A 16,148-nucleotide genomic window follows, 5' to 3' on the forward strand; every position below is an offset into this window, starting at 1 on the left:
AGTTGGTCTATCTTAATGTATTATTCCTGTCTTAAGTTAAAGTTTAAGGAGGGGCATGTAATGTTCTTCTCATTGAAACATGAGAAGTTTCTAATGCTGGGAAAACATTCGTCATTGATTTAAAAAAAAAAAAATCAGAATAAAAGCTTCCACAGCTGCTGAGCACTGTGTGGAATGTGAGGCTGGGAAGTGTACACACTATCTTGTGACACTGGGGAGCAGGGGCCTGACCATGAGCCAGAACCCTGAGACAGAGAGGACAATGCAGAGAAACTTCTTATTTGGAACATACTGAGCTTCTGAATAAAGTGATGGTGGAAAAGCAGTATTTCTTAACTATTGAAGAGAATTTTGTTTCCAAAGCTTATCAATTAAGGCTTTTTTTTTTTTTTTTAAGATTTTATTTATTTATTTGACAGATGGAGATCACAATTAGGCAGAGAGGCAGGCAGAGAGAGAGGAGGAAGCAGGCTCCCCACTGAGCAGAGAGCTCAATGCGGGACTCGATCCCAGGATCCTGAGATCATGACCTGATCCGAAGGCAGCGGCTTAACCCACTGAGCCACCTAGGCGCCCCAAGGCTTTTTATTTGCAATTTATAGCAGCTAACAGATGGACTCCATCATAGCAGTGTGTGCCTTCCTTTGGGTCTGCTCAGGGCAAACAGCTTCTCACCCCTCTCTCCAGCCCTTTTCCCCCACCAAATTTCCCCCTCCCCCTCCATTCTTCACCTTTCCTCCCTGCCTCCCTCCTTGCCCAAAATCTTCCTCCCTTTTTCCCTGTCTCCTAAACTATTCTTTTAACTTCTGGGTCTACCCCACATGGTACAAAACTTATATTTTCTAGCTTACAAAAGCAATTGGCAAATGGTTATTGGTATTCACAGCAACTCCTCACCGGCCTGTGACTTCCATTCAGATTTCTGGCTGTTGCCCAGGCCTTCATTTTATCTCCTCTTGACCATTCTGATAGGGATGATATTTGTGGCTCACTTATTCAATGTTGTATAACCTGTCACTCTCATATCTGGAGTCGATCATTTTGGAGGTATGGGATGCACATATCCAGAACTGAGTAGCCATAGAAGAACAGCTAAGAAGGAAGTAAATGTTAGAGTAATCAGAATAACATAAAGCGGCATCCTACATTCTCTCAGAAGGTCCTAGTCCGTTACCATTTATTTGCTTGGTGAATTTCATGAATCTGGAACTTGGAAAATTTATAGTTTTCGGAGGACATCATTTTCGTTTTCATCTATAATAGGTCATCAAACATAAACTTATGATTAAATATGTCACATATTCTAGAACACAGGATATTTTCCCTAAGGGCAGATGTCATAAAAGATTGTTTTGATAAGTATTTCAGTAAAGGTCATAATTGCTTTGCCATTCTTAAGCCTTTCCCCAAGGCTAACTCTGGTATGGGTTTATGTGTGGGTTGCTGGGGTGGGTCCTACAGTGATTACAAGGTTTCCTGGTTAGTTGAAATGTGGCTTTGGGGAGATTCTGCCTGTGGACTTTGGATGGTTTTATGTGCTTAAGTGATTTCTCCCCCCACCCGCCTGCCCCCAAACCAGAAATGAAACTCCAATCTAGCAGAAAGGTTTAGATGGTTTGGGTAGGGAAAGGGTAACCGATAACTAAAACATCAACTTTCTTGTGGTGAGTGTGAAGAGGAAACATTGAGGTATTCTCGGAAATGAATCTGTAGACTGAGCTGTGAGCTAAGTGTGTGCTAAGCTGCACCGGGGGTTTTGGATCACTTGCTCTGCCTTCTGGAGAGTCCATGGTTTGTGTTTCAAAACAACAAATCCTAGCTGTTTCTATAAGCAGTATGCACCAACAAATCATTTTGCAGGTAGCTTAAAACTAAGAATCTCACAGTTCCATAAGAAAGAAAGATCCAGTGTCCACAGAAGATGGGGTATGCATCTTGCTGTGCACTCTAGGGCAGGTATCCCTTTACTGTCCCAGTACACAGGGCTGTGTTCTTGGTGGAGAGACTCACAGGGAGATGTAACAGGTAGATCCATAAAGAATGATGATTTTGTTTGCTCCCTGCACTGTCCCCCGACAACATGAACCCAAATGCAGTGACTACTCAGTACTCAGGATAACAAGTTCCTGCTCCAACACCCATCACAACCTGATGAGTTAGCCTCTTCTGTGGGAATTTAGTGTACTTTTGTCAATTACCAATATGCTTTCCTTGTGATTCTTATTACGAATGTCTTTAAAGTTAACTGAGTTATAATCATTACTTCTCATATTTTCTTGAATTTCTTTTTATTTCAATAGTTGTGAATATTTAATAGACAGTCCACAATGCTCACTTTCATATTTAAAGTTATATTCAAATTTATTCAAAGATAAGATCACTAAGTATTACTGGAGAAGTCTACATAAATAATAGAACTGATGGTTCAGACCTTCATTTAATAATTCTGTCCCCTTGTGATTTGCATAGGTTAAAGAAATGTTTTTTTTTTTTTTAAATGTAGTCTTCCTGCTCTTCTCAACTTGGACATATTAATTTTTGTTATTTCTGACAATGATGTCTATTACATCATTGTAATAAAATCTCAGTCATTTCAACATTAAAAATAACCATAACATCAACCAAAAAAATGATGTGATTTAATCAAAGTAGACCTGAATCAATGGAAAACAGTTGTTTTCATTTTTGTTCTTTGTTTTGTTTGTTTTTCAATTAAAAACTGCCTTAATATTCTCAGGGTTACAGTGACCTTTCCTTTGGCAATTTGGATGTGATCTGAAAATTACCAAAGTGGATTATAATATATGTATCAATCTATTCTTAGCACTGCAACTGAGACATTGAGATGAAAGTCAGACCTTATATTTTTCAATAGTTGAGTAACACCATCCTGGTTTTTACTGATGAAAGAGAAAATATGGTAAACTGGATACATATAACAAACATGGGAGGTCGTAATGTTTCCAGGATATGGCGTCTTGCCATTGACCACAGCCTCTTGGAACAAGATAAAGTCATTGAAATAGTTAACAGATGTTAACCATACTAGAAATATAAAAGTTCTATTGCTAAAAGTTATGTACGGTCAGATGGAGATTTGGCGCTTGGTCCATAATTTAACTGACTTGGCAAATGGAAAGTTAAGATCCAGAGGCATAATGCATATCAAGGCCACACACTTTGCACACTATGCAGGAGCTCATAAACTACTGACAATATGTATACTGTGCTAAGCCAGCTTGATTAAGTATTAACACAGTATTTGATACTTAGGGAAATCTGAAGTCAATTTTCACATCTACTAAATTAAAAAGTTATTTCTATAAGAGCAAAAGAGTAGACTTTTCTCCAAGTTCAAAAGCAGGTCTACAAATTGTATTATATGGCTTCAGCTTGCAATTTACCAATGATTGGTATTGCTTTCCACCGATTTTGTAATCCATCCAGTAATATTCTTTAAAATTATATTTTTCCCACTCTTGTCTATTACTTCACATTTCAGAACAAGTTGACAGTAATGATTTTCAGATGAGTATCTGTAGCTGAAATGGATCTTCTCAGCCTTGAGTCACAGGTTCATCCAAGTCAAGTACTGAAGGAGGCTTGTGCTACTTTAGAGTTTGTGGTTTTATTCACAGCTTTGCAAATAAAGTCCCCAGCTTCCATCACTTTGTAAAGATTCACACCCTGTTAAGGGAAAGAAGGGATACCAGGTGGATTAGGGAGAAAGAAGACAAAACAGATTTCTTTCCATTTTATTAGTAGTTAATTAACAATTTGAAATTATTAAACAAAATGTTACTCCTTGTTGATTTGAGAGTAACATTTGTCGTCTTCTTCATGAATCACACAATCCGCAGATTTTAAATTTTTATGCTTTATTAAAGCATATCTTGAATTTGACTTTTAAATAAAATCATAGGCTAGCCATTCCTGAAAAAAATCCATGTAATTCGGGGTGGTATCTGAATTCTAGGAAGGACAATAACAGAACTAGAAACAATCTACAAAATACCAGTGGCGAGCAATTAAAATTAGTAGGGTTTGGAGGAGTTCATAGATAATGACTTAAGAAAGAACCTTTTTACTATATAAAGAAACAACCTGATAAGCCTATGAGCAATGTATATGTATAATTTTAATGGTATTCAGAAACACTACCGGTATGATATTGAGGGAAGTAGTTGTAGGTCAAATAAAATGGAGCAGTATTAGTACACATCTGGAACGTGTTTGTCTGAGAAGTTGTACTGTTTGAAAGCATAAACAGGATCAACAAAAGCTTAGGTAAATCCATGAAAGACAGATAAGCAGTTGGGTATGAAGGCCAAGTTCAGGGCATGCTCCTCATCTCCGTGTAACCAAAGATCCCCATCGAGGTCTCCACTCTGCACCTCAGCTGTCACTATAGGGGAGGTAGAGCATTAGGTGGATTAGCCAGAGATTTGCCCTCAGGTAGCATTTCATAAACTCCTATGTCTTGCCTTACCATGGAATAGAAACAATGTTGACTTAAAACTGAACAGACTCAGGCTTCCTTACTATTAAGTAGTTCTTAATATTTATGTAAGTCTGTCATTTTCTTAAAAGAGACAATAAAAAGTTGTTCTTCAGGTCTCAACATTTGCTTTGATTTGAGATTGTTCTGTCCTGGGAACAGCTATAGGTAGAATATATGTTATATATATATAAATGGATATATATATCCATTTAAGATGTCAACTAAGAAGTGCTAACATATACCTATATAGCATAGAGATGCTTAACATATACCTATATAACATATAGCTATATATATATAGGTATATGTTTTGTTGTATATGTTATATATATATATGTTATATAATATATAATATATATGTATATCTATACAACTAAGAAGTGCTATACCTATATATACGCATATATATACAACTATGTATATATACACACACACACATATATATACAACTAAGAAGTGCTATACCTATATATAGATATGTTTTTGTTATATATGTTATATATATTATATAATATATATGTGTATATATATATATATATACAACTAAGAAGTGCTTAACATATACCTATATATATATAGGTATATATATACCTATACCTATATATAGCTATACCTATATATATACCTATATATATACCTATACCTATATATAGCTATACCTATACCTATATATATAGGTATATGTTAAGCACTTCTTAGTTGACATCTTAAATGGAATCCTATTTAAGTTTTATGACTAATTAGCAACATGTGCCTATCATTTTTGAATTATACCAGCAAAGGATTCTAGAAAGATATTAGTCACCAGTGTTCTTTGCTTTCCAAGAATTCCATTGATAAGTATGCACTGGGATTTGCAGACATTTTATGTTAAAAAAAAAAATCCCTTTTGCCTTTATCAATTTACCTAAAAGATATCATTATATAGTAACATTGCACTTATTATTGAATCATTTGCCAGGTGCTTAAATATGTCTCATGTACTATGATATGTTCTGGGTTTTCAAAAACCCCATGTAAAATGAGATTTCTATCCTCAGACTGTAAGAGCATCAAGCAGGTGATATGGACCCCTGTTGGGGGGGTGGTTCCTGTATTACAATTAAAATCACTGATGGAGATATGCCCAGATGAGTATGAGAGCTGACGATGGGGCAGTAAACCCAATGAGGAAAAGAAAGTAGAGAGGAGTGTGTTTGGAAAGGGTGTGAGGAAGGGTAAATTCTGACCTGAGTCTTGCTTGGGGAGTATGAGTTATAGAGAAAGGGGACAGAGGGGGCAATGCAGGCAGAAGAACAGTACAAAATATCTTAAAAAAAAAAAAAATGCCATGCTGTATGTAGATGATGGGCAAAGATGACCTGAAAAGGCATGAATAGGCCATATTAGGTGAGAGAACACAGCTTTGCCTTATAGGAAGTAAGAATCCACTGGTGAGGGGCGCCTGGGTGGCTCAGTGGGTTAAGCCGCTGCCTTCGGCTCAGGTCATGATCTTGGGGTCCTGGGATCGAGTCCCGCATGGGGCTCTGTGCTCAGCGGGGAGCCTGCTTCCTCCTCTCTCTCTCTGCTTGCCTCTCTGCCTACTTGTGATCTCTCTCTGTCTAATAAATAAATAAAAAAAAAATCTTAAAAAAAAAAAAAAAAGAATCCACTGGTGACAGCTCAAGCGGAAACAAGGGATATTCTTATTTGTATTTTGGATGATATCCTCTGATCGTAACATGGAAAATGAATTTAAAGGCAAGTCAGAAGTTCTACACACCAGGGTGGAGAATTGAATACCCAGGAAAGAATTAGGGAATTGTGCCGACATAGCTACAGCATGGGTATTAAAGAACAAACAACCAAAATATCTTGCACGTCAAATCAGTGGCTCTTGGTAAGTGACTTGGCATGGTAGCCATAGTAACATTAGATTCTACAGAGAATCTTGGCTTGCTAGTCTAGGTAGCTCGTTGAATTTTAGATCCTACCCCACGTAACCATTCTCTCCTTAAATTTTGAATTCTTAGGAATGAAGCCATGGTTTATGTGCATTTTAGTCCTCAAGTTCTAGAACAGGACCCGATATATAATATGCATCAAAGCATCAGCTGAGATCAATTCACTCATCTAAACCTCCAAGAAATAATCTAATTTGCCTCAGTTTTTGTCATGGCCATACAATTCTACCAGAAATGATTAAGCTACTATAAATGAAATAATAGTTACTCCTAACCAGGAAAGACAGGCAGTAGTGTTTTTTTTTTTTTTTTTTTTTTTGTTTTTTTTTTTTTTTAAGATTTTAGTTATTTATTTGACATACAGAGAGAGATCACAAGTAGGCAGAGAGGCAGGCAGAGAGAGGGAGGGATGCAGGCTCAGCACTGAGCAGAGAGCCCCACTCGGGGCTCGATCCCAGGACCCTGAGATGATCTGAGCTGAAGGCAGAGGCTTAACCCACTGAGCCACCCAGGTGCCCCCAGGCAGTAGTTTTTGATGTTTATCCCAAGTGACGCCCATCTCCCAGTGAATGTTATTGAGCATCTCTAGGTAAGGCACATAGCTGTAATTGCTCCCTGGCTGCAGGGAAAGCTAAGCACAGAAATAAGGTCCAGAGACCACCTCAGGTTAAGTTCAGAGGTAGAAGCACACAGGTTGGCATGGAAGTCATAAGGTGAGGAACCCAATAGCAGGAGCCTGGGGGTTAGGCAGGGAGACACGAGAAGACTTCAGTGGTTAGGAGCAGCTCACTCTCCAGGTGAAACTGAGTGTGGGGAGTAAGGCCATCTGAGTGGTGATGGACACAAGAGCCAGGAGTGAGAAATAAAATGGTATGGAAATGGAAACTACAGGTAAATGGTACTGCAGGAGCTTTCATGTAAGTATAGTGAAGAGAGAGAAGCTTTCATGTTGTAATCCGGAGGATGCTTTGACATCTCAGAAAAATATTTTGAACTTCTAATCATCTGTGAACTTTTTTCTTCTATATTTTTGCTCCCTTCCTCCCCAAATCTGCCTTAAAGACTAGTAAGTAATGTTAACAAGCATGTGGCAAACAAAGTACTAAATTATGTGGATGCCATAGAGGATGTGACTTTCCAGGAACTTTTACTTAAGAGACAGTTCTTGCTGCCCAGTGTCTCCCATGCTAAGTAGTGTTAAACTCTCTTTTCTGACCATTCCAATAGTGCCCCGGGCTCTTTTAGAGAAGCCCTAGTTGTCACTGCAAGAAAATCAAGATCTGTTTCTTCCTAGGAAAACATCCATCCCAAACCAAAGCGCCAAAACAACAATCCTAAAGGCAGAGACACAGGCTCTCACTCAGTTTGTGAAATCAAATCAGATGATACATGAAAAAGTACTTCGGAGGTCATGAAGCACTATAAAAATGTGAAATGGTAGCATTATTGATGATGGAGCTACAGCAATAAGTTACTTTATAAAGCCCCCTAAAGAATTTTTACTGTATTTTCCCACTGTGCATTTTAGCAAACAGCAAAAGGGTAGTAAAACTTTGACCTCAAAATTGCTTCCCAAATCTGAGACACATTCCCACTTGTATCTGAAAGGCATACATGAATATTAAAATATGTTAAGTGACTTACCGTGTTGAGCCCCAAGCCATTAAGCATATATATCAAATCCTCAGTGGCTACGTTCCCAGAAGCACCCTTTGCATAAGGGCAGCCACCTAATCCGGATACTGCTGAGTCCACCACATTAATCCCCATCTGGAAAACAAACCAGAACACTCAGGGCTTGTCTATTCAAGGCACGTAAATTGTTGAATTTCTATTTAACCTGTTCCAAAGAGCAAATAAGCAAAATCTAAACCCGTTATCCAAACATACTCGCTTACTCACCTGCTGCTAGAAAAGTCCCCAGGGTGCTCATTTCTTTTCTACCTAATCTTGTCTTTTAGGCTAACAGAAACTCAAGGGATCTCAGGAAGTAGAATAATCTTAGATCAAAATTGAAGTGGTGTTATTCGTTGATAACCACACAACTGTAGGGGGTGAAGCTTGAAGTAAGACGAATTCATTCCCAGGTTGTATAGATTCTCCAACCAATTTTCCAATTGGACCCTAATACTGTTATGTAAGCACAAAACACTTCCAACACTCTAACTCAAAGTTAAGGTGCCTTGGACGACTGGTGGTAGTGGTAGGGTCGCTGTGTTTGAAATAGGATTTTTGAGGGCTTAATTCATCCTTTCAATTCACTTGTTCTTTACTGAGCCATTATTTTGCATACCCAACCCTGCTGCTTTGGGAGAAGCAGAGAGCTACCAGCACCATCTCACACTTACTGAGTCCTCATTAAGGGCTGGGATTATTCCTAACATCTTGTGAGTAGTAACTCCTAATCTTCACAAAAAGACCAATAAGGTAGATCTCCTTCTATCATTCCAAATCACAGATGAAGAAACTCAAGTACAGCAGGATCACAAAATTGGCCCAAGGTCACCTCTGTCTCCCGGAAACATGCAGATTGTTACAGGTCATGTGTGTGGGGATATCAGAGGTAGAGGATATGTGTGAGCTCGAATGTCCTTGAGGACATGATTATAGTGGGGCCTGAAAGGAGCCCTGAAAATCAGAGGACTGGAGAAGAGAGGCAGGGATGTCCTATCTCTGTAAAGGGTGACAGTTGGATGATCAGAAGCTACCAAGAGGCATAATCTGGTCACTCAGCTTCCGGATATTAAAGAAAAAAATAACATGACTTCTGCTAAAATGAGAAGCCCCTGAAAGCAGAGATTTTAGGCAGCATGTTAGGTCAGCTGTTTGCATTCACAGGATCGGAACCCTACATGGTGGCTACATCTCCAGAGTCAGTCTCACAAGACCTGTGCTCAGTCTTGAGAATCTGAGTTTTTCACAAGATTGCAGATGCTGCACTCACTGCCAATCTGGGGATCCCACTTCTTTTTGTTTTTCTTTTTAATATATATTTTTAAAGATTTTATTATTTATTTGACAAATTGAGAGATCACAAGCAGTCAGAGAGCCGGGTTCGGGAGTGGTGGCAGGAAGCAGTCTTCCTGCTGAGCAGAGAGCCTGATGCGGGACTCAATTTCAGGACTCTGAGATCATGACCTGAGCCAAAGGCAGAGGTTTAACCATCTGAGCCACCCAGGAGCCCCTTGTTTTTCTTTTTGATGAACTTTTTATTATAGAAGAGCTTCAGATCTTCAGGAAATTGTTGGAGAACAGAGCATCCCCATATATAATGCACCTAGCTTCCCATATTGTTACATTATCTTGCATGATTATGATGAACCTGTCCCAGCTGAGGGACCAGTATCAGAATGGTATTATAGTCCATACGTGATTCCAATTTCCTTATTTTGAACTTAATGTTCTTGTCTGTCCTTCAATTTGGGTTTGTCTGATATTTTTCTAATGGCTAGACTAGAATTCTGAAATACTTCAAGGCAAGCCACAGAGGTGAAATGCTGTTCTCAATACATCATATCAAGGGTGCACATGCTGTCAACAAGATTTATGACTGATAAGCACCTTGGTCACCTGGCTGAGGTAGTGTTTGTCAGGGTACTGAAGTAAGGAAGCCTCTACTCCCCTCTTTCCATACTGTACTCTCTGGAGAAAAGTGACTGTGTGCTCACAGTTAGAGGTAGAGATTTCTACAGAGATCACTTGGAATGCTCCCGTTTGGACCTGTATATTCTCCTCTGTTTATTCAAACATTATTTTTTATCGGTAGGGACTCAAGGTATTTTTTTTTTAGTTTGGTTTAGAATCTAATATTACTTTATATATTTTGGGGATCAGGTTGGTTTTTAGCAGTTCTTTTAGTTGGTTCCTGTGTCTCTTTGTCATACCAAAGGGACTGTGTTTCTTGAACCATTCTTTTATATTTCCCTTTGAGACTTAAGATACCTACATCAAGGCCTATAAGGTTTAAAAAAAAAAAAAAATTTTTTTTAATGGTAGACCAAAACAGTTAATAGCGGTGATCACTGGGTGTTGTGTTTATAGCACATAATTAATTAATTAATTAATTTTTAATTTTAATTTATTTTATTTTAATTTATTTTAATTGTCTTTATTTTCCAATTCTTTCACAGTGAATTCTAATTATATATAAAGCATAAAAAGTTTCTATAAACTTTCACCTGTAGTAGAATAACAGTATGGAAAGGAGAATGAACATAAATGAATCCAAGACTCATTTTCTTGATTAACGTCATTATTTTGCAACTAAGTGATCTTCCTAGGGTGTCTTCATTAAAAAATGTTTTGTAGATACTCCTTTTTCTGTGTCTCCAAACACAAACCACTATTTTCAGGCTTTCACATTCCCAGGGGTATGGGTCTGTGTGCACGTGTGTGTGTGTGTTCCCGGGGTGTGCGCGTGTGTGTGTGTGCCCGCGCGCGTGCGTGTGCGTGCACGAGAGCAGGCTTTTTGCACCATAGATTGAAAAACAAAGCACTTGCTTGTTTTGAAGGAAAGTACGTCTTTAGACAAAAAACCACAAGGTGGCAATGTCGCTTCAAAATCAGAGTTAAAGCCAAGCATTTGACCCCACTGTGTTCAGCTGCTCCAAATGACAAACATGTAAATAAATAGCTTTATATTATACAAATAACTTTGTATAAGGAAATGAGGAAACTTTGACTAATGGTATAGAATAAAAACTGTGGTTTAATATATTTTTTATTAGTCATCCTTTGACGTGAACACGTTTATGAAGTGCATTCTTCGCACCAGGGACTTGGAATCCATACAAAATCCTGTAGCTCAGGGAGTTTAGCATTAGAAATCAAAATTATATATTTTGTCACTGAGAAGTAGCATATTGTTATTAAACTAGAAACCGGGACGCCTGGGTGGCTCAGGTGGTTGAGCAGCTGCCTTCGGCTCATGTCATGATCCCAGCGTCCTGGGATCGAGTCCCACATCGGGCTCCTTGCTCAGCGGGGAGCCTGCTTCTCCCTCTGCCTCTGCCTGCCACTCTGTCTGCCTGTGCTCGCTCTCCCCCCCCCCCTCTGATAAATAAAAAAAAAATAAATAAATAAACAAGAAACCATTTTCTTCAGAGCTAAGGGAACTGGTAGTCCTGCCTAAACTAAAACAAACCCAGAACTCAAAGTGTGGTGGTATCCTTGGCTCCCACCTTCCTCCAAGCTCACGATTAAAGCTACTAATCCAGTTCCCAGGAAATGATTAACTTGCTTAGTTACATATGCTCTGTCTTCTTGAGCTCTCTATTTACACGCTTGGATTTAGGGGCTGAGAAAAATGAATAAAATACTAATAGCCACTTTTTCTGGAAAATGGTAAATTGTAGATAAACCACGAGCCTATCGTTCTGTGCTACAATCTTAGGTGAGCTCTGTGTAGAATTAATCTTGTGTAGTGCTTAGATGCCTGGACCATGATGATATGCTAACGAAAAGTACAAGTTGACTTTTTCTTAGTGCTGTAAGAACCTATTTCCCAAAGAAAATGAGAAATCCTTAAGTCAAGTCAAATCATTTTGCAAAGCTTATAATGTCCCATATTTTCATGATTTCAAAATGTTTAATGAAATATCAAGTTTTAGGTATTGTGGATACTAAAATATTAAGGAACACATAAAATTTTGATATGTTAAGTTTTGAAATGACATCTACTTTCTTTCCCCTCTAAGATCAACTTTTTCTTTAAAAGAATCTATAATGTTAGATTTAATTTAAAAGGAGATCTTTCTGATGGTGTAAGGTACTCATTTTTGGATTTCAGTTCCTTGGGAGACAAGGCAAATGTTCATATGGGATAAATATTAAAAATATACTCCTTTTTCTAGTAGTTGTCTCCTCAGCCATTTCTTTCTTTCTTTTTTTTTTTCAAAGATTTTATTTATTTATCAGAGAGGGGGGGAGAGAGCGAGCACATGCAGACAGAATGGCAGGCAGAGGCAGAGGGAGAAGCAGGCTCCCTGCTGAGCAAGGAGCCCGATGTGGGACTCGATCCCAGGACGCTGGGATCATGACCTGAGCCGAAGGCAGCTGCTTAACCAACTGAGCCACCCAGGCGTCCCTCCTCAGCCATTTCTAAGCCAGTATACCCTCCAACAGAGGATTGTGATTACCCAGGCATATGGTGCTACTGGTCTTCCAGTCATCAGGCCAGATAACACTAATGGAACAGGGTACTCTTGCCACTAAGCCCACCACTCTAAACGGTTACTGTATATGGAGTTAGGCTACCACCTGAGAAATAAACACTATTTGCATTCATGGGTACTAGGGATGTAACATATTATGTAAATTTCTGATAATGAACAGTTAGCATACATGAATTAAGCCCAGGGTTTAAATTAAGTGAGGTATATACCAAATTGGTATGTAAATAATGACAGGCATATATACTGCTGTTGGGGGATAACTAAGCTAATGGGACAGTGTCATGTAACCTCCTTCCTCTTTGAGAAGGTTTTCCTACATGTTTCACTCTTCTCTGCCTTAGTACACATAATGAGATAGATTATATTCTTTGCCTCATTTAGTATATTTCAAATGGAGATAGAAATGGGACTGTGTACATAGACGTGGGGGTAAGGAAACAGATTAAAAAAGGAATTCTTAATTTCAGTAAGAGGAAATAATAGACTATTAATGAACATTTATTGAATGTTTATTTTGTCACAGATCCTGTGCTTTAGGCCTTACATATGATAAAGCCATGCAGAATTAGGGTGAAATGCATAGGAACCCATGCCCATTTTACTGATGAGGAGACTGAGGCTCCAGGAAGATAAGCACCATCTCCTGCTTCAAACAGTGTAAGACAGAGGAAGAATGCAGATAGCTGGGCTCTACTGTCCAGTGTTAATTGTTAACATTTCATTAACATTGACTGTCTGCCAGGCACCTGACTAAACACTTCCCGTGCATTGTTTCATTTAATCCATATAATAACACCAGGAGGCAAGGTATGAATTAGGAAGAGAACATTGACCAATCAAAAGGCTTCCCTTTTCTTAAGATTCTGTTTTCAACTTTCTGAAAAGTCTCTACACAATGTACTGATAAGAGGCTTTTGAGAAAGTAATGCTGATTGTCCAAAGGATTTTTTCCTAGGAAGCTATCTCAAGAAAATAGCCAGAAACTTTAATTATAGGTTATTGTTCAAGGACAGATAGTCTTTGTAGCATGATTTATAATTGGAGAAAAAAGGCCATAAGTTAATGTCCAATAATAGGGAAATAGTTAACAGATTATATAAGATAGACTATAATAAAATCATTAAATATTTTTAATGAGTTTGTAATTGTATAGAATTATACATTATGCTCCTGAGATGGAGCCCCACAGCAGTATACCTGCTCAGCAGGAAACTTGATTCTCCCTCTCCCTCTGTGCTTCCTTTTTCTCTCTCTGTCAAATAAAATCTTAAGAAACTGGAAGATAGGAGAGGATGCCAACCATGCTTGGCATTGTTTATGTTTCTAAGAATTTTTTTTATCCTAATAAATACATACCACACATGTCATGTGTACTCTTGTTTCCTCATCATCCCCGTCTTCTGCCAAAACAATATCCCAGAACCATACCGGCCTTTCTTATTTCCTGGTTTCAGTCCAAATTCTAGAGATGGTTCCTCTAGGAATCCTCTACTTCTGCCTGTTCTTGAGAGGCTTTTACTCCTAAACTGCACTTCTTCAGTAACCACCTATTCCCTCTAACCTACTGGCACAAAATAATTAAGCCAGCCTCCCTCAAACGTGACTGAGCATAAGATTCCACTTACAATGTCTGACTAGAGGGTATTACATGAAGTGAAGTAAATGGGACAGAGAAAGACAAAACCATATGATTTCACTTATATGTAAAATCTACAAGAAACCCAAACAAAAGAATAAGCATTTATGATGTCTGAGGTGGGACCTGAGCTTCTGCATTTCTACATTTCTAACACTTTCTAAATTCTGCAGAAGCTGCTACTCCCCAGAACATAGTTGAGTGGGAAGAAACTCTGGTTCTTCTAGGGAAGAACTGGTTCTCAAGGGTGTCGGTACATCCTGGTCCAGTGCGCAGTGGTGCCATCTTGTGTTGCACCATATTGCTCAAAATGGGACCACCTAAGTATCAGAGTTACTTCAGTCCTAGTTTAAAAACGCAGATTTCTGGGGCACCTGGGTGGCTCAGTTGGTTAAGCAGCTGCCTTTGCCTCATGTCATGATCCCAGCGTCCTGGGATCAAGTCCCACATCGGGCTCCTTGCTCGGCAGGGAGCCTGCTTCTCCCTCTGTCTCTGCCTACCACTCTGTCTGCCTGTGCTCACTCTCTCTCCCTCTCTCTCTCTGACAAATAAAAATAAAATCTTAAAAAAAAAAAAAAAAGGCAGATTTCTGTTGTCTATCCCCAAAACTGATTTTTTTTTTCTCATAAAGTCAAAGTACTTGCATTATTTCCTACTCCAAGATGACTTTTATGCATAATAAAGTTTGAAAATAGCCTTCTGATTTACCTGTTGATCTACGGCAGATAGTGCTGGCTCTTCAGAAAAAAAAAATTGTTTCCTCTTCTTCTGGGATTTAGCTAGGTGGCATAATCAAATTGCCCTTTAACTTACATGTGGTTACATGACTGTAAACTAGCCAATGATGCATAAGCAGAGAGATACAAGCCATTTTTAAATTATTTCTTCTCAGAAATTTTGTCAATAGTCAAATGCAGATGACAACAAGACCTTAGAGAATGGTAAGCCAAAAAATGGGAGGAGCCTGGGCCCATGAATTACGTGGAGGAGAGATACCCACTGATAAAAACATGGATGCTTGCCCCTCACTAAACATGTGTTTGAGCTGTTATTCATTTTGGGGTGTTCAGTTTTATCAGTCAATTAGAACTAATACACCAACTGATGAGACAGATTAAAATTCACCTTTTCCAGCTATTTTCTATTTTTTTGTCCTCTTTTCTATCTTTTGTTGAGTATTTTTTTTTAATTCTTCCATTTTCTCTCTTCTACTGACTTAATACTTCTACCTCTTTACATTGTTCAGTAGTTACTTTATGGTTTAAAACATAAATTTAAATAGGTCTACCTTCACGTATCCATTCCACATGTATGGAAAGACTTTACAACAATATATTCTCAATTCCATCCAACTGCTCTTTGTGCTATAGTTTCCCTACCTTTACTTTTATATACCCATAATACATTTACATGCCCATGAAGTGTTGCTCTTCTTTTTGCTTTAGGCAGTTGCCTTTTAGAGCAATTAAGATTTAAAAAGTTATCTTGATTTATTCCACTTTTTCTCTGAAGAAACTTGACAGGAATAAGAATATCAGAGATTCGAATTCTAGTATTTAGTTAACAATCACCTTTTGGAGGTAGAGGAAAGAAGGTGAGTTAGTGAAAGAGACAAGGAGTTCAGGAGGTACAATGTCACAAGCCAGAGTAGGAAAACTTTCTCTTTTTTTTTTTGAGAGAGAGAGAGAGAAAGAGGAGGGTAAGGGAAAATCTCAAGCTGGCTCCATGCTCAGTATAGAGTCTGACATGGGGCTAGATCTCATGACCCTGAGATCATGACCTGAGCCAAGATCAAGAGTCAGACACTTAACCAACTGAGCCACCCAGGTGCCGCAAGATTTCTCTAAATACTTATACCACAGTGATGAATACTTCTCCCACTTAAGGAAAGTAGC

At 38.5% G+C, this 16,148-nt stretch overlaps 1 protein-coding gene across 1 annotated transcript in view; it reads right to left on the bottom strand.

The window, feature by feature from the left end:
• Positions 1-2,271: 2,271 nt before the first annotated feature.
• Positions 2,272-16,148, bottom strand: part of HMGCLL1 (3-hydroxy-3-methylglutaryl-CoA lyase like 1) — a 206,185-nt gene continuing 192,308 nt past the window's right edge. The window contains exons 8-9 of the mRNA XM_059178286.1: positions 8,089-8,214; positions 2,272-3,687 (exon numbers count right to left, since the gene is read on the bottom strand). Of these exons, the coding sequence (XP_059034269.1) occupies positions 3,586-3,687; positions 8,089-8,214 (228 nt within the window). The 3' untranslated portion in view covers positions 2,272-3,585. The remainder of the gene's footprint in view (positions 3,688-8,088; positions 8,215-16,148) is intronic.

This window comes from Mustela lutreola, chromosome 6 (assembly GCF_030435805.1).
Source record: "Mustela lutreola isolate mMusLut2 chromosome 6, mMusLut2.pri, whole genome shotgun sequence".
Taxonomy (NCBI): Eukaryota; Metazoa; Chordata; class Mammalia; order Carnivora; family Mustelidae; genus Mustela; species Mustela lutreola.